A 19,561-nucleotide genomic window follows, 5' to 3' on the forward strand; every position below is an offset into this window, starting at 1 on the left:
TGAGCTATGGAAATTTGAATAGGAGAAGGACAATGTTATATGAGGTGTATCTCTATGCATGGTACCACAGTCACAATTAAACACTCATCGTTCATCATGAAATGGTGCAACTCACTGTGAATAGCGATAACTTAACACTCTGCTTGGAGTGTTACATTTACATCCTTGGCCCCATTTATAATCCTAGAACTCGATGTCAGCTTTATGCAGAATAATAAGACAAATATTAAAGTTATGCCATCACACAAAGTAAACACTTATTCAAACAAGCACCTTGTGCAGCACTGTAGACCACTACATAAATCACCCCAGAAGTCTGAAAAAGTTCTTAGCTACACTGTCTGATTTGCATATTTCCCCCACAATGCTCTTTCAAAATAAAGTAAACGAAAAATACAGGGACATTACAGCAGAGAAGAGTTCATATTTTAGCATGAAAGTCCTTTCAAAGTTTTATGCCTTATTTTTGGATAAGTAATCCGACTCCATTAACGGTAGCTATTTTATGTGGGTTTCAGGAAAAGAAACAGCCATGTCTACATTGAAAATAAAAGCCCCAACCTTTGCAAACTAAAAGAATAAAAGCAGCAACATTTATTTTACTGAAATATTGAATGAAAGCATTTTTCATTGAAGCCCATGTTAATATAATTCAATTAAAAAGGCAATTAATCAGAACATATGGATGCCTGATATGTTGGGATTTTCAAAATGGCATAAGGAAATGACTCTGTGAAGAACCATGGTCTTTAACCCTACAGTGGTTTTTCAAAGGAGCGTGTCACGTCATTATGGTTTCACTCAATATATTTTCTACTTGAACCTTAGGGTCTGTCTACACAGCAAAGAAAAACCTGCGGCTGGCCCGTGCCAGCCGACTCAGGCTCATGGGGCTCGGGCTGTGGGGCTATGTCATTGCTGTGTAGACTTCCGGACTCAGGCTCTAGGACCCTGCAGGGTGGGAGAGTCTCAGAGAGCCATGCCTGGAAGTCTATTCACCAATGAAACAGCCCCGCAGCCTGAGTCGTCTGGCACGAGCCAGTGGCGGGTTTTTCTTTGCTGTATAGACATACTCGTGGACTCTTTGGAATTTCAGTTCTGGAAAGCCGTGCAGAGAGCCAGAGTTTGCAAAATTGAGCATGAGAACCAGCCTTGCCTGCAGTACTTCTGCATTTTCCCTGCAAGTTGGGAATTAAAAATGCAGTGGCCAGGGCTGCCCGGGGGTGGGTGGGGGGGGCAAGTGGGGCAATTTGCCCCAGGCCCCGGGTCCCGCAGGGGCCCCCAGGCGAATATAGTATTCTATAGTATTGCAACTTATTTTTATGGAAGGGGCCCCTGAAATTGCTTTGTCCCAGGCCTCCTGAATCCTCTGGGCGGCCCGGGCAGCGGCCTCTGAAAATCACAATAATGTTTTTAAAGTTTTCTAACATCTTTTGACCCTCATAACAGATTTCTGTCAGCTTGGTCGTCAGGTCGGATGAGAGTTGTGCCATAAGGGTTTAAGGCTGACTCTTGTTTTGTCTGAACTGGTTCACCAGTCCCTATGACCTACCTCCAAGAGCTGGAGCCTGGTCACTGCTATCTAAACATAGCTTGCCAGGTTATTGTAGCAAATCCAGAAGTGTTTTGAGGTCGAGATAGGAGACAATGAATAGATCCAGTTTGACATGAATAGACTCAGCATGAGATACCCTCCTCGGTTCCACGTAGGATCTGGTCCAACTCCCATTGAAGTCAATAGAAAGATTCCCATTGCCCTAAAGAGCAGTATGAAAAATCCTGATTTGTAAGCAAACTCCCCTAAAAAACAGAAGACAAGCGTCTCAAGACTCAAACGTACCACCCCTCTTCTTTTTTTTTCTTTTCTTCCACCGAGGGGTAGTATCTGACCGATCTCTTTTTTGTTCCCACTCTGGAACTATTTGGTGAATATTCACAGCTTCTCCTAGGGATCAGTGTTGCATCACATTGATTGCAACAGATTCTGGGACCAGCCTAGAGTGCACTGAAGATGTTAGTAGCAATAGTCTCTCCGAGTAGTACTGGCAATGGACCAGCCTGATCCTCTACTGCGTATGCAGCAAAGTTCCCAGGTTGGCAACCTCATCTCAATAAAAATCCTGCTGAAATCAGGAACATCCAAACTGAGGTAACAGAACTAAGCAAAAACCTTGGGTGCTTCTATATGAGCAGAGAGTATAATGACTAGGATTCAGAAAAGTAAGAGTGACCAGTAATGAGACACCGATAAATAAATAGGGAACGGTACAGAGAAGGCTGGTAAGAAACTGTTTTTGACCTTCTCTATAGAGTAAGAAGAACAGGAGTACTTGTGGCACCTTAGAGACTAACAAATTTATTAGAGCATAAGCTTTCGTGGGCTACAACCCACTTCTTCGGATGCATATAGATCTATACATCTATAGAGTAAGAGAATCAGTAGATTCTCTTTAGACTTAAAAGGCAAGACATTAAAAATGAATGTTCAGGAAAGCTTTTTTTGTTGTTTTTGCAATATGTAAGAAAACCTGTGGGACTCACTGCTGTGGGATTTTATTGAAGTAAATAGCTAATAAAAGTTCAAAATCTTTAGACATTTCTATGAATAACTTAGCATCTGCAGTTACACCAGCTAAGATAAATAATAAAAGCTATAAATCCCCATTTTTGTAATGTTTTTTAAGAACTGAGGGTTAAGAAGAAAACCCCCTCCTTACATGCTATACAATATTGCACAATTAGATGTATTTATTTGGGTATATGTCACCCTCTGAAGCACTGGGTACTGGCTGTTTTCAGAAACAGGGTACCAGGCTAGAAGGATTGTAGGACTGCTCCAGCAATTTTTTTTCCTTATGTAAATTTAAAAAAGAGAGAGTTCAAGCAAATATATGCCTAATAATTTACCAGCACTGCAGTTAAAGCTCATATGAGCCATTACATAGAAAATTACTTTCCTTTCTTTGTCAGTTTATATGCCTGACCTTGGTATCTTTGCTATTTACTAGCGTTGTTGTCATGGAAATGAGAAACCAACATTTTTGCTGGTATCATTTCATTAATAAAGATTATTAAGGCTGTTATGGTCAAGAGGTCATTTTCAGAGTTCAGCTCCTGTGGGTGGGGTGTTGTTAGTTCTGCAGAAATGCCAGGCACAGGCTAAAACGATTTTTTTTCCATTGGTCAATCTACAAGCATCATTGATCTCAAGGTAAGAAACAGAAACATTTGGTAAACCTATAGATTTCCAATAAACAGCTTCCTGATGCTTCTCTTTGAGGCTTTTTTCTATGTCTTTTACTTCAACAACCTCTGCTGTTCTTAGACAATCACCAAGCTCAGTTGTTAATCAACTGAATAGCATAAGTAAGAAAGGCACAAGACACACATTGTCTATGAAATCTTCTCTGAGCACAATACGACAGATCTTTAACACAGGGATGTCTACACTGTGATTAAAAAACCCATGGCACCAAGTCTCAGAACCCAGGTCAGCTGACTCAGGCTCGTGGGGCTCAGGCTGCGGGGCTAAAAATCGCAGTGTAGACATTTGGGCTCAGGCTGGGGCCTGGGCTCTGAGACCCTCTCCCCTTGCAGGGTCTCAACGTCTGCTCTCTAGCCCAAGCCTGAACATCTACACTGCAATTTAGCCCCACACCCTAAGCCCTGCAAGCCCAAGACAGCTGACCTGGACCAGCCATGGCCCTGCCGTGGATCTTTGTCTACACATAGGCCAATATCGGCCTCATAGGGTTTCTCTCCTCTGACTTATACCCGTGTAAATCAGTTGTAACTCCACTGAAACCAATACCATCACACCTATGTAAGGCTGGCCTGAGTAAAGAACAATGCCCAGAGGGCCAAGTACACAAGTTATATAAATGAGTCTAAGTTGGTGTGATGTGCAGTCTTCTAGCCACCTCAATGTGCTGATTTCACCAACATAAACTTCCTCTAGAGCCTTACTTAGGCTGTGTCTACACTGCCACTTTCAGCGTTTTTTCAAAACACCCCCCGAGCGACAAAAATGTTAGTGCTGAAAAGCGCCAGTATAGACAGCGCTTTATCGCTGGGAGCCACGCTCATTCGAGATGTGTTGTGTTTTTGTTTTTTGGTTTTTTTTTAAATCGCCGGGAGAACGCTGCCCCGGCGATAAAGCGTGTCTACACTGCCCATGTCACAGCGCTGCTGTGGCCGCGCTGTAACGTGGGTAGTGTAGACATATCCTTAGAGTTGCAGGCAAACAGCTACTTATTGTGCATTGTACCCTTTCCCCCCTTACATATCACCTATGAGTTTGGCCCACTGCCTCTAACTGGGTCTGATCACATGAGAGCCTTAGGGCTTATGTACACTACCGTTCAAGTCAATGTAACTTATGTCAATCAGGGGTGTGAAAAAATCACCCCCCTGAGCGACGTAAGGTACACTGACTTCAAGCGGTGGCTACACCGCACTCTGTCGGTGGGAGACACTCTCCCGCCAACATAGCTTCCACCTCTTTTTGAGGTGTAGTAATTATATTGATGGGAGAGCGCTCTCCCACTGTCTCTTCACCAGATGCACTGCAATGATGCAGCAGTGCCGATGTAGCGCGGTAGTGAAGACAAGCCCTAAGTTGGCCACATGAGGAGGGGGCCAGAAGAGAGGAGCATAACAAGAAAATCAGTTACCAGGAGAGAGTAAGAATATGCAAATTAAGAAAGGCCCCATCCTGCTTTAACATACATCTTTTCCCAACTCCGCAGTGTGTAAGCTACACAAGCGTAAAACTCCCTTGCACATGGCTGAGGCTATGTCTACACTTACCGGAGATGGACGCTGCTGTGATCGATACAGCGGGTCTGGTGAAGACCCGCTAAATCAATGGCGGCGTGCTCTCTGGTCGACTCCGGTACTCCACCGGAATGAGAAGAGTAAGGTAAGTCGACGGGAGTGTCTCCTGTCGCCGCAGCGCAGTGTAGACCCTAAGCTATGTCAACTCCAGTTACGTTATTTACGTAGCTGGAGTAGTGTAACTTAGGTCAACTTACCACGGTAGTGTAGAAAAGGCCTAAGTGGCTGTAAAGAATCTCAGTTGATGCAAGGGTGTCTAACTTACACCATCATACATGGTTTCTCTGAATTTGGCTTGGGTTCCCTGTCTTATGGTATTTTTCAGCATGCCCTTTGTGTTGAAGCCTGCGTCACTGTTAGGTTTGATGTCAGCTGAATGCTTTCCGATTGCAAGTGCCCCTGTAAAAGGTAATGGCTTCACAATCACACCTGGTTTGTTAGAAGGAGAAAGGAGAGCACTAAGAGGTCTTTTTATTTAAAAAAAAAAATCTATAATTTGACAAGTCATCTTTATGAACTCTGGGTCTGCCATTCTGGTTTACTGCATGGAAACGAGAAAACAAAGATTTGTACTGCATGATATAACAACTATAAAAATGATTCAGATGGTTGTAAACAGACCAACTGTAAATAGCACAATGGGCCTAATTTCAGGATATCCTTTCAAGATGACCCATGGAGATTTAGCCAGTGTACTCTAATTAAAACTAGTAAGAATAGAGCTGCTATAGATCCATTCTTCAAACAGAGTACACCCAGACAATAGAGAATGGATAGAGAGCTGTGATGAGATGGAAGCTTCACCTTGAAACCATTTGATATTAGATGGGATAAAGCAAGGAAGAAATAGATTGCAGGGAACTATCCTGCAGAGATGGGGTAAGGAAGATGGCCTAGATAACCTAGAATGTTGTTTCCCTATCTAACTTTATGGCTCTATTATGAAAACTGTGATGAACAAACCAGATTTAAATTAGTTCTCTATTGCTTTGCCTTTACCAAGAAGCTCTCCTAATTGATATAATGATTCTGGGCCCAATTCTCCAACCCTTACTATCCCACGACTGCTGGCCCATCCCAGAAGCACCAAGAGGGCACACATCCTATGCAAAATAATGCAAACAAATCCTCCTGCATACTTTTTGTTATCTGGGCTGATAGAGAAATGTTGTACCACTCTGGAATGCTTGCTGTGCAAGGTATAATCAGCCTATGGAAACAAGATGACTAATGATAATTACACATATTGCCTCCTACAAGATAAAAGCAAGTTGACCTATTGAAACACTGCAGTTTAGTTTTCTAAAAATAAATGGAACCCCACTTCCCATCTACTTCCCTGAGAAGAACAAAGTACCCCTAAGGAGAAAGAGGTTAATTTTCTTCTTGCCCTCTTTGCTACCTCCCCTGGCAGCAATTCCACTGACAGCTTTCAAACAGGGGCAAAACAATCAAGCTGGGGAAATAATTTCCTATGCAAACATCGTTTGTTTAATAAATCTTCAACATTCTGAGGACCAGACCCTGTCCTGTTAAAAATTGCTTTTAGATTCCATGTGCGTTTCTGATCACTTGATTACGCTGACTTCTCACCACAGCCATCAGTACCAGCTGCTAGGGGAATTCATACTTCTGTCACCCAATTTCAAGTCCCCTAAAACTTCTCCACGTTAGTTGCAACCATGATTGTACATTATTTGGACTCATGATTAATTGAACATGTTGCTATGCAATAAAAAAAACAGCCTGACAAGTCTGTTTTAAAGAACCATACCACCGATGACTGATTTGCTGTAAATGATCATACCCTAAAAGTGGTATTCCAGTGGTAGTCCGGCGGGATACTAGACAAACCTTAAGTGCTTTGCATTGCCCATTCTTGTAGTGGTCATTATGGGGACAGAGAAGCTATATACTCAGTTACCCTGGGGCTGATTCAGTGATTCAAGCGATGAGCAAATAGAGATGGGGCATGATACGCAACACTATACAGACACAAACATAGCTCTTGACTGCTTAAAGCACAAATATATGGCCAGTCTCCAAAGGGCTCAGTTCCCTGTGAGAACAATGGATACCCTCCCCCCTTTCCACCTCATTCATAACAATGCAAGCTGTTGGGTGCTGAGCTCTAGAAAGTCTTGTCTAAAGGATACAGAGTGGCACAAAGACCCAAAATAGGAAACGTCATCAACCCAACCCATCTGCCATGACAAACCCTATTATTGGAAGTATAACAACCTCATGCTATGAGATTAGGTTCTTCAGTGTTTTCTCCCACACCTTTCTTCAAAGGTTGGTGAAAAAGGAGGGGCCATCCTTAGATTTGGGTACTGAGACCCAGGGAGTGATACAGAAGCTCAAGAGCAGTTAAAGAGATAGGATGTCAGGAAAGCTAAGAAATGAAGGAGCTGTAGGAGCAATAGAAAAAGAGATGGAAAAGTCCCAGTTCAGAGAAAGGATTTGCCCAGGGAGCTAACCCCTGAAAATCCAGCCAGCCAGTGTTTGATCTTCAGTTCATGCCTTCAGCTGGAGAGAAGGGGGCGGGGAATACTTTATTGCAGCAAACATGACTTTTTATAAAAAACAAGATTTGTGTTTCGTAGTTGAAGCACTGGGGTGGGAGTGCACAGACCTGGGTTCTATTCTTACCTCTGTCACTGATCTGCTGTGGGAACTTAAACAAGTCACTTATGTTCTGATTATCTCACTTATAATTCCTAGTGTCTGTGTCCACACACACACACACCTTATATTCCCATCTAAACACATTCTAGAGCATTTTTGGGAATGCCAAAATGTTTGTCATCAGCAAATCAGCACTGAAGGGCTCCTTAAGATGCACATTACATCACATATCAGCAAAATATAATATACTGTAGTTCAATTACAGGATTTAGACCAAAGAACTAATGGCAGCTTATTTCAAAAAGCAGGAGACTGACTTCCTGCTCCCCCCAGCCAGACTCTAGTTGGAGGGAAGGAACCTTTTTTTATCTCATTTGTTGGACTGGATGCTAAAAGCAGCTTTAGGTTTCTGGAAGTTGTGTAGGAACAGCCAACACTTCAGCAGAGCGTCTGCTTTCCTCTGGGGTTCCTTGGTGAAATGCTGGCTATTGTTCACAAAGCCTCCCAAAAAACCAAAAAGCAATGTCAAGAGCAGGTCCAGCATGGGAAAAATTCTTTGCAGTTAAAAGCTATAATAATCTGTATTAGCAGCACCTTTCAACTGCATAAGCTGTAGGCCTGGGCCCTAGAATGCAGTAAGCAAAGGATTTACAGTGTTTTACAAACATTACTAAGTCTCACAACACCTCTGCAAAGTAGGAAATATCACCCTCTCCCTGGGGAAACTGAGGCATAGTGAAGTCAAGGACCTGATTTTCAGAAGCGCTGAGCATCTGCTACCAGTGACTTCATATGTGGTTATCCTTGGTATTACTGTAGTGTTTAGAAGCCCCAATCTTTCTTCATGGAGCTTACAGGCTAAATAGACAAATGCAGGAGGGAAAACAAGTACAGAAACTTGCCCAAGGTCACCCAGTAGATCCGTGACAAAGCCAGAATTGAAAGCCAGGTCTCTTGAGTCTGAGACCAGTGCTCTATCCACAAGACCAAGGGGCCTTCTGGAGTTCATAGATTAAATTAATTTCTGAAAATCATGTTCCAGTTGACTTGCTCAATGAGTTGGTGGTTGAGCTCGGAGGAGAACCAAGACATTTTGACTCTGAAACCTGCCTTTTGACCCCTAGTTTACATTCCTTGAGCTGGTCAAATTATTCATTGTGACTATTTTGGGGTGTGAATTTAGCTCATTTTTATTTTTGGGTCATAAAGGGCCTGATCCCAAAGACGCCCATGGATATCAACCAACTCTGGCTCAGGTCCAAATGGTTTGTAAATCTATCCACATTTCTGCAAATGTGTTTGTAGCAACACACTGGCTAGTTTGCTCAAACAATTTCCAGCAAATGGGTTTTCCTAATATGGTTCAGCTGGACTATTTGTAGGGGGCGATTTTGCTCCCGGACTAGACGATTGAATAAATAATAGCAAACAACAACATGCTCTTGTTCACTCATGACTCCCACGCCGTAAAGAATAGCCATTCCTCATGCATCAACAGGGATAAAACCCGAAGGCTGGTGAATACCGAGCATCAAAGGAGGTAAGAACATAGCTGAATTGAATGGCAGTTCTGACTGCGAAGGAAAGTTTGCAAACTGTTTGTTTCGCAGATTTTAATCAGCTCTTAGGTTAGAATTTGGTGATTACAAGTTGGAGCAAACTGGGAACCAGTCCAAGTTCATCTTCTTCCACTATTAATCTGAACTCGGTTAGATTTTGAGAGAGCTGCTAGTGGTGGGTGTCTGAAGTAAACCGCAAAAAGAGAAAATTCAGTTAAAAGGACCATTCATTGAACGAACAATGTGACTTGCGATGGAAAAGTGTCTGCTTTTATAGACCAGACCTCTTCCTGCTATTTATATAATCTTGGTTTATAGGTCTCAATTTAGTCCCTAATTTAGCAGACAGGATGTCTGAAGTTGTGGAGGTCAGATGCCTTAAATGGATTAGTTCCTCATATATAACCAATAAAACTGATTTGTGAGTTATAGATCCCATTCTTAATAGCAATACAGTTTGCTTCCTGTGAGGAGTAAAGTTTCTTCCTAGGAGCTGCTAGTTCAATCATCAGTATTTGATATGGACAGTGTCCTCAGAGCAATAGGAAAGAGGGAGAAATTAAATAAGGGCAAGAAGAAAGCTATAGTGAGTAGAATTGTTCCAAACCAATTGCAAATATAATAAAACTGTAAGGTCTGACCCTGCTTCTTGGCAAAATCCCACTGAATTTAACAGCAACAAGATTGAACATGTACTTCATATTATGTCGTTGACAGAAATTATATCCCACAGGACCTGACCCCTACACTTCTTGCACACCTTGCCATCAATGGAGCTAAAACAGATTACACTAGCTCCAGGATCTTCCCCTCACGTTCTTATTAACCAGAATTTGGGACCAGGATTTCAGCTGGTATAAATCAATGTAGCTTCATTGACTTTGTTGGAGCAGTTAACACCAGCTGAAGATCTGGCATTGCCTATGCAAGGATTGGATGTTATGCAAAGTTGAACAATAAATAGGAACCGGAGAGTAAAACAAAGACTTAAGTGGGATGACTCAGATGGGTAAGGTTACTCTCTTAAGTAAGGGTTATAGGATTGGCCCCTAAGAGAGGCAGGCAAAGGAGACAAGATTTTTGTTTTTTTAGATGGAGATTTAAAGAGATGGAGAGTCAATTAGACAGAAAGCCCAGGAAAGGCTGATTGAGGCATCAGGAACTATAAAGAAAGTTGTACTTGCAATAACATTGTTCCAAATGTGTGAAGGGAAAGAACAGAAAGGTGGCAGCACGTCCATGGAGGGGTTTAAAGTATGCTTTTTCAATACCTGGGCCCTGATTTGCAGGATTCATACAGGTAGGCCCAGTGAATAGATTTTGCATAACTGCTAGCAACTACCCTGAAGGAACCCCATTGATTGTAAGGGAGACAGTTGCAACATGATGGCCCTATGCAGTACAGATTCATTGCTGTTGGCTCTTTAAAAAAAAAAAAAGTCAGAACCATTCTTTTGGCTCTGCATAGGAATTAAATCAGCCGACATGGAAGCATCTATTGCTGAACAATGCTTTGCACAGCTTGTGCCTTCTGTGTAACTTGCAATCTAACCATTCAGATTGTTATCATTTTGACACAGTGAGAAACAATTCCTAGCCGTAGAACAGGCTGATAGATACACTGTGCACAAACAATAATATTCCAAAGGCTGCGAAACACAGACTGAATATAAAAATGTAATCAGAACAAAAACAGTTCTGCAGTTTCCAGAAATCACCTGTTAACGAAGGAATAAGTGGTACATATTTGTTAAAAGAAAATTGAAAAAAAAAGTAAAAAGGAAGAACAAAAGCAAATTCCCCCTTGGCGCCAGTTTTGTCTTGCTCCCAATCAATTCAGTGCAGGGCTGACCACCACACACACAGACGCTGGAAGCAAAGACAGTTTAACGGAGCTAGACTGCAAGAGAGCAATAGGGATTGAACTTTTATCAGCTTCTGTGAGAAATAAACCCTTATATGGCTTCTAAAATTCTATGGGCCAGCTCATCACCACCTAGAATGTGAGCATGCAGATGCCTAAGGGTGAGTAAGTCCTCTCTTTATGCTGCCTGCCCACATTTCTACTGCAAGCATGGGGAAAAGAAGAGGTTAAGGACTAGATTCACCAAGGAACCAGCGATGCTTAGCATGGCCACGGCTAACTTTTCAGCGCCTAGAAAATCACTGTGATTCACATGCTTGGGCTTCCTATACAATGAATGCATAACGACAGGTTCCTCCAAATGGGGTTCACAAAGGCCAGCAGACTAGGTGGCTGCCCACCTAAAATAAACAACGGGAGATGTCAAGGAGTAAGGAGTGTCCTAAGTCCTGCCCCTCTCAGGGAGTTTGGCTTTTAAATCCAAGCTGCAGGGAGGCGCCTCCCGCTGCTTGGGATTCTCAGGTGCAAACCCTTGTTTGGAATTAGTCATCTACAGCATTTCTTGCAAGGGGGAGGCGCTCTCCCCCCATAACTTGTAGCCCAGTGGTTAGGGTACTCACCTGGGAGGTGGGAGACTACAGGTTCAAATCCTCCCTCTGCCTGAGGGGGAGAAGGGATTTGACCAGGGATCTGCCAATGCTCAGGTGAGTGCCCTAAACACTGGGCTACGAGATATTCTGATGCTCAAAACTTACCTGTGGGGTTAGGCCTCACAGGCATGTTGGTCAGAAGAACACCTATTGTCCCTTGGTTCATACATCGCACTGGAGTAAGGCATCCGAACACCTGCTGAGGGGCCGGAGTGCTCATGTGCAGAGGCAGAAATGGAGGCACCTAAGGAACTTTGCAAAAAGTTAGGTGCTGAATGAGCCTAGGCTCCTACCGGGTTTGGTGGCAGTTAAGTGGGGGTATTGTGAATACCAGTGGTGCCTGACCCTGGGATTTAGGTGCCTAAGTCCTTTTGTGAATCTAGCGCCCCCCTGGCACAAGACTCTACATTTGAACTGGCCAGGGGGAGTAGTGATCTGCTATTGGCATGGGAAAATAGGATATTTAACCCATCCCTGGGTTGTGCCTCTGAGCAGCATGTCTTACCTGGACTGCTCCTGGGGCAGGGCAGCCACGTGGCCACCTCTTTCTCTGCACTAGTGGTAAAAGACAACCTACACCTATATTAATTGAACAGGACATTGCTTATGGTCATCCAGCACAGTGGGGAAAAAGAAATCAGGCTCTCTCATTCAGTGTCTTGAGGTATCAAACTCAGTATCATCATCTTGGTTACCAAACTTCATAGCATAAAATCCAAAGGACCACGTTGATACATTGTTAAGGTTGCTCAATCTGAATATTCAAACACCAGCTAAGGTTTCAAAAGCAACAAGTACTTGGCTGGGTTGTATGGTTTAAATTATTAGGGCTAGTCGCCTAAACTATTCATGTAGCCAGAAAAACAGGAATAAAAAATAAGAACATATATGTGCAATGCATTGGAATTAACGTAGCTAGGGGACCCGTATCTTTTGCATTTTCTGAATTTTTTTGACCTTATTGTTGCTTAATGCAGCTTTTTGCATTTTTTTAAAGGTCAAGAGGAAATTAAACAAAGTTTGGGGAAGTGGGGGAAGAGGATGAGGGAAGAAAATAAAAAAGGTCAAGGAAAAAATGCTGCCAAGCTCCTAGCTTGGTTAGTGAAGCTCATAACTCCATGAACCAGTCATTCACACTTAGGGTGAAATTCACCCATGCAACAGACTGGCGTAAGATCTACGCACCGAAGCAAAATAGGTCTTAAATAGGATGTAAGTGACAATCACATCTTGTGCTGATCCTCTGCATGGGGTGAATTTCACCCCTAAACAACACCCAGTTTAAATGGATGTGCACTTAAAAAGATGCACACGTACAGAGTGCCTCTCTAATTAGTGTTCATCTCCTGCCCTCATACATTTTTCTATTGCACATGGTCAATGTTCAGTCTTCAAAGGTCTATGACCTTTGTTAAATCAAAAGCTGTTAAAAACAAATGGCCAGATTTAGTATTTAGGTGCCTAAAGAATGCCTAACAGAGAGGGATTTATAATGGAATAAAGCACTTAACTCCCGTTGACTGTCAGTGGGACTTAGACACCTAACCTGCTTTGATGCTTTTGTACATCATACTACATGACTATCAACATCATTAGGCACCTATATCCCTTTGTGAATCTGGCCCAAACTGACTAGTCCATAGTTTCCACTGAGTCTAGCCCACATTTCAGTTTTCATGTCATTCACTCTTACTGAAGCATTGTTTGGATAGTGTGTTTAGAATAAAGAACAGGAGTACTTGTGGCACCTTAGAGACTAACAAATTTATTTGAGCATAAGCTTTCGTGGGCTACAGCCCACTTCATTGGATGCATAGAATGGAACACACAGAAAGAAGATATTTATACATAGAGAGAACATGAAAAGGTGGAAGTAGCCATACCAACTGTAAGAGGCCAATCAATTGAGATGAGCTATCATCAGCAGGAGAAAAAAAACCCCCAAAACTTTTGAAGTGATAATCGAGATGATGTTTAGAATAGTTTTGCAATGGGAAAAGTGTATTTGTTGTGGTCGAATGACTCCAAATATGGCTGAAGTCATTTTGCTCAAATTTAAATTAAAAATTAAAACAAACTCCCCTTTGGGAAGAAACCAAACAAGGACAAGTTTATCCCAAAAGGCAAATTTCATAAACTTGGATGTGTGTGAGACAGCAGATGGGTACGAGTGATGGGTTCATAATGGAAAGTGTTTTTTAATATCGGATTAGATGAGAGAACTAAAATGTCTAAATGTCCAGATTCTGTTTTCTCCATGTTTGCTAAGGCCCCTCTCCTGCAATGAGTCCTATGCAGGTGGACCCTCATTGAAATCAGTGGGGCTCAGCCCAGTCACAGGGTTTTTTGTCCCCCACCCCCCCAAGAGTTCATTGCAGGATCTGGGTTCTTGGCAATGTGTCAGTGGGAAATATTTCCTGTGTTGTTGTTGTTGAAGTGAAGGACTTTAGTCTTGGGGAAAAAAATATCATCCTTGCATCATGAAATAATTCTGCACCATTGATCAAGTTGCTCTCAAGACCAGATTCTTTGAAGTGTATATTGTAAGTGAATAATAGACCTTGGGGTTTATTGTATTCCTTCAGTTCCTGCCTGACAGACCCTTTGCAGAATCAAATTGAATTGTACTAAAATATTTGTGGCCAAGGACAGCAAGCTTCTCATCAATACATACATTTTAAGAAATCCAGGCTTTCTTCTCTGACACAAGCCTTGACCCCATGCAGTGTTTCTACGTATTCTTTTAATCAAAGACAAAGATTTGTTTACTTGGGTCACTGAGATGACTGACTTGGCACTCAATATTTAAAGGGATTTTTCCATTGAGTTCAGGGGTAGGCAACCTATGGCACGTGTGCCAAAGGCAGCACACGAGCTGATTTTCAATGGCACTCACACTGCCCGGGTCCTGGCCACCGGTCCGGGGGGCCTCTGCATTTTAATTTAATTTTAAATGAAGCTTCTTAAACATTTTAAAAACCTTATTTACTTTACATGCAAAAATAGTTTAGTTATATATTATAGACTTATAGAAAGAGACCTTCTAAAACGTTAAATGTATTACTGGCATGCGAAACCTTAAATTAGAGTGAATAACTGAAGACTCGGCACACCACTGCTGAAAAGTTGCCAACCCCTGAGTTATGCTATACAGTAGCCTCATTTTTCTCCTGTTTTCTGTAATCATCATAGAGCCTTGCCCTAACAAAAGATTTGCAGCTGTAGGCGCTTCTCTCCTGCATCTACACCCTAACCCCACCAAAGGGGAAGGTTAATATTGCTTGAGACAATATTATCTCCTGCATGGATGTCCTATTAGCAATCTGCAAGCTCCTCAGCGATGCAATAGTTCAGAGGGTGGGCTGGTCGTTGGCTACACCCCTCCCTCCCTCATTCCCATCCTGACCTACTGATCTCCAACTTTACCACAGCCCCAGTTCAGTAAAGAACTTAACTTTAAGCATGTGCTTAAATCACATTGGCCTCAATAGGAGTTAAGCATGTGCTTATATTTAAACACATATTTAAGTGCAATGCTCACTAGGAATTGGATTACTCACTTGCTTCGGGGACTTGGGGCCATATGCCTTTGTTAAGACTTAGACAGCTCCAGGAAGGAGGAGTCTTTTTTTTTCCACTTCCACTCTCCCCACCCCAGTTCCACCAGCGTTGCTTCCCTCTGCCAACGGAAGGCAGCATCTCTTCCTTGGTATCTTGCAGGATTTCAGTAATTTGAGGTATAGGGCATGCAAATCTCCTGCATCCTTCCACCTCGCATAACAGAACTGCACAGGTGCCAGCAGTGGCGGATTAATGATTTTGCCGCCACCGGCCCCATATGAACTTGTTTTAGTTTTTTTTACAAATTTGTTTGATCTAAATATCATTAAAATAATTGAACATTTACAAGTTTGATTATAAATAAAATTACAAGTACAGCAGACCCTGGCTTGAACGCGCGTCTATATAGCGCGATTTCACTTATAGCGAGGGACCGCGCATGGATCCAAAACTGAGAACCGCTTAATTTCTTCCTTCCAGTCATATTATTAACGTTTAGGATTCTCGCGAGTATGTTTACTAAATGGCGTCGCGCCGTCATTGGTGGTTTCAATACGCACTATGATTGGTAGAATTGCGGCGTCACTGAGGCCGCAATTACAAAAATGCTGCTATTATAAATTTGCCGCCCCTGCAAATTTGCCGACCAAGGCCAGTGGTTCTCAAACTTTTGTACTGGTGACCCCTTTCACATAGCAAGCCTCTGAGTGCGACCCCCATTATAAATTAAAATCACTTGTTTATATATTTAACACCATTATAAATGCTGCAGGCAAAGCGGGGTTTGGGTTGGAGGCTGACAGCTCACAACCCCCATGTAATAACCTCGCGACCCCCTGAGGGGTCCCAACCCCCAGTTTGAGAACCCATGGCCTAGGCGATAATACGCCGCTGAGTGCCAGTTGGCTAATAGGCTTTGTGCCCGTGGAGAAAACTAGGAGGTTTTTCCCCAGTACACCTCTACCCCGATATAACATGACCCAATATAACAAGAATTCGGATATAACGCGGGAAAGCAGCATTCCGGGGGGGCGGGGCTGCACGCTCCAGCGGATCAAAGCAAGTTCGATATACCGCGGTTTCACCTATAAGGCAGTAAGATTTTTTGGCTCCCGCGGACAGCGTTATATAGGGGTAGAGATGTACTTCCATGAGAGTTTTGAGTGAGCAAGCCCTTGCTGAATACTTTTTGGTTGTCCAAAGCTTTGGCCCAGGCATGTCGCCGCTGAATCTATTGTTAGGAGAAAGTGGATTGTGCTGGAGTCACTATGTACATATTCACAAGCCACCTGGCTTCACTCTAACTCAGATCAACTTTCAGCAAGTAGAAAGAAAATAAAAAATTAACTGCAAGTTAATTTCTTGTATATTGTAAGTTGTATATTGTTTTAACTGAATGCAGATGGAATGAGCTGTTCTCATGCTTTCCATACTTAGAAACAGACCAGGTACTTCTTGTTCAATGCTCTTACAGCTGCTACACTCAGTATTGATGTTTACATGCACACATGAATGTTTCTTAAGTACAATTCATTGCTGAGAGTCAGTATCTCTCAAGGAAGTAGAGAAATAACAATGCACTGGAAAAAAAAAAAGGGACTTTTGGAGAGTAGACAATTATGTAAGATAAACGGTAATGCTCTGTGACTTCAGTTTGGTCAGAGCTCCATGTCCTACATGCAGGCTGGCTGGTGTTCTGGTGCAGCAAAGACATCAGAACATCCTGAGTTAAATCAGCAAACAAATCCCAGAACTGCAAATTACCTTTCTGGAAATGCCTGATCATGCAAGGTCTCAAGCACCCCATGTGAGGTACTGATCACACTTAATTCCTTTTGGTGATGAAGATAAACATCTTGCAGGAGATTGAAAGCATGTTGCACCTCACACCCATGCAGGAGCGCCGCCAGCTTTTTTGCCGCCCTAGGCAGCGGAAGGTCCCGCCCCCGAAATGCCGCCCCCAACAGAGGTGGCGGAAGGTCCCACCCCCGAAATGCCACCCCCGACAGAGGCGGCGGAAGATCCGGCTGCCGCGGTCGCCAACCCCCAAATGTTAGTGCACTGGCCCTGCACCCGTGGGCCCTAATTTAGGAGGCTGTAGGTGCAGAGACATAAGGCCTAATTCTGATGACACATCTGTCTATATCTATCTGTTGTCTCTTGTCTTATACTTAGATTTTTAAGTCCCTTGGGGCAAGGACTGTCTTTTTGCTCTGTTTGTACAGCGCCTGGCACAATGGAGTCCTGGTCCATAACTAGGGCTCCTCAGCACTTCAGTAATAATAATCATAAATAACAACATGGTTCTTACACAGCCCCCATTGCCATAGTATCTGAATGCCTCACAATCTTTAACGAATTGATCCTCACAAAATCCCTGCGAGATAGGGAAGCGCTGTTATTCCCATTTTACAGCTGAGGAACTGAAGCACACGGAGGCAAAAAGCATGAAAAGTATTTTAGGCACCTAATTTCCATTGATTTCAATAGGAGCTAGGTACATAAATACTTTTGAGGACCTGGGACGGACAGACACAGTTCCTGGACCACTGGCCCATCAATCCTCTCTACTGATCTATAGATGCATGAGCACTTGACAAGAATTGTCTCCCTGAGTTTGGTGGGCTTCAGTTGCCCATAGTCTGGAAGGCACTTTTGGGTCCTTGAAGAGGAAAGCACTATAGAACATTGAAGAGATTACTCTTATTTAAGTGCAACCAATGCACTCTTATCAACTGACTCATGAGAACAATATTGATGAAGTTCTTTCTATGTGTTGTGAACATAAATATGTCCTACTTCATTTTTTTTCAAAAGCTGACATGGCTAATCATTTCTACATCATCAATAAATCTGAGCAACAATCCGATTGCATTGTCTGTGAAGATTTTTTTTTTTTTTTCAATCACTTGTGTGCCAAGAAATAATTGATAAAAGTCTCCCCTCGGATGTGTTAAAAACATACTGTTTGCCTGGCAGATCTGTTAAATTTCCTGTCATTTTATCTTTCAGGTTGACAGCTAAGGCAGTTGCTGTATTGTTACCGATCTTGGGAAGTTCATGGATCTTTGGAGTTCTAGCTGTCAATGACCATGCAATAGTATTTCAGTACATGTTTGCAATATTCAATTCCTTGCAAGTAAGTACATAATGCAGGCTCTGAGGGTTCAGACAAAAGCTGTAGAGCACCACAAGCTTGCAACTGACAGATCTTTAGCAATGTTTTCATTTGTGTATATTTTTCTGATCTTCCATACCCCTTTATCTCATAAGCATGTACAATCAATGATATTTCTCCAGTCTCTGCATAGACAGTGAAAATACTGAGCAATTGAGTGAGGCTTCTAACAGCCACAAGATGAACAGGCACTGAACACTGCCCTTGACAGAGTTTATTCAAATTTCATTTTCAAGAGTGAGGCATCAAGGACTAGCTTTAACAGTGGATGCACTGCTGCATCAGTGGGCCTCTTTCCTTCTAACCTTTGTAAATTGCACGCATGCTTAGTGCAGTACTTCAAGTAATAACCTGTAATATTCTTCTTCCCTTTTAGGGATTTTTCATCTTCCTGTTTCACTGTCTTCTGAATTCAGAGGTATGTCCCCTGTCCCCCCCCCGCGGTGAACATCCAGTAAGAGATCTTTCTGTAGTAAAACCAAGAGCCAAATAATGCTAAAATAGTGTTAGGATGGTATAACGTTTGTAAATCAGCTTCGGTATTTTTAGGAACCCCTTGTTTAATGCTGTTGCTTTAAGTACTGCCCTTTATTCCTCAGTCACAGTTGCTTAGCAATGTGTATGTTTTTTGTGTAGTCACTGTCATTACAATTTATGAAATCTTCCGGAAAGTAGGAACTCGGTAAAAAACTCAAGTGCCATGGGCGTAAAAATAAACAGCGAATGAACCCATTATGGGCACTTTCCTTGTCACTGATATTTGTAAGTTTCTGTGGGAGAAACATGAAACTATCCGTGATTTTCTGGTTCAGAGGATTCCTGGCCACACATGACCCCACTTTGTAGCAATGTATGTCATTTAGCGCATTTAACCTAAAGAAGCGGAGTTTCCAAATACGTGATAACAGATCAGAATTCAAGTCTAAGGAGAAACGTACTGCTTGGGCAAGGATGGAGACTAGCATTCTATGGGCAACATTTCTGAAGTGAGAATGTTTGGGTTTCAGAGCCAGAAGGGAAAATAAATATTCATCTCAACAAAACAGACTTTTAGAACTCACTAATCCCTTTATTAATGAGAAACCAGAGTAGAACATTTCCCGGGGACTTTTCTTGGCATGATGCTATGTTTTTTACAGTGGACTAAAGGGGGATATTTTCATGTAAAGACTGTGTCACTGGATTGACTCCTTTAGAGCCAAAGCTTTAGCCAGATAAATAGGCCTTGCACAGGGAATTGCTACATGGACCGGAGTAGCCAGAATGCTCCCCTCTCCCAGGGCGC

The 19,561-nt window shown here is 42.6% G+C and overlaps 1 protein-coding gene across 1 annotated transcript in view; it reads left to right on the forward strand.

Moving 5' to 3' along the window:
• Positions 1-19,561, forward strand: part of ADGRD1 (adhesion G protein-coupled receptor D1) — a 251,344-nt gene that overhangs the window by 223,030 nt on the left and 8,753 nt on the right. Inside the window, exons 22-23 of the mRNA XM_024205752.2 lie at positions 18,111-18,237; positions 18,653-18,694. Of these exons, the coding sequence (XP_024061520.2) occupies positions 18,111-18,237; positions 18,653-18,694 (169 nt within the window). The remainder of the gene's footprint in view (positions 1-18,110; positions 18,238-18,652; positions 18,695-19,561) is intronic.

The sequence above is a fragment of the Terrapene carolina genome, unplaced genomic scaffold (genome assembly GCF_002925995.2).
Source record: "Terrapene carolina triunguis isolate 2854851 unplaced genomic scaffold, T_m_triunguis-2.0 Scaffold234, whole genome shotgun sequence".
NCBI classification, from domain to species: Eukaryota; Metazoa; Chordata; order Testudines; family Emydidae; genus Terrapene; species Terrapene triunguis.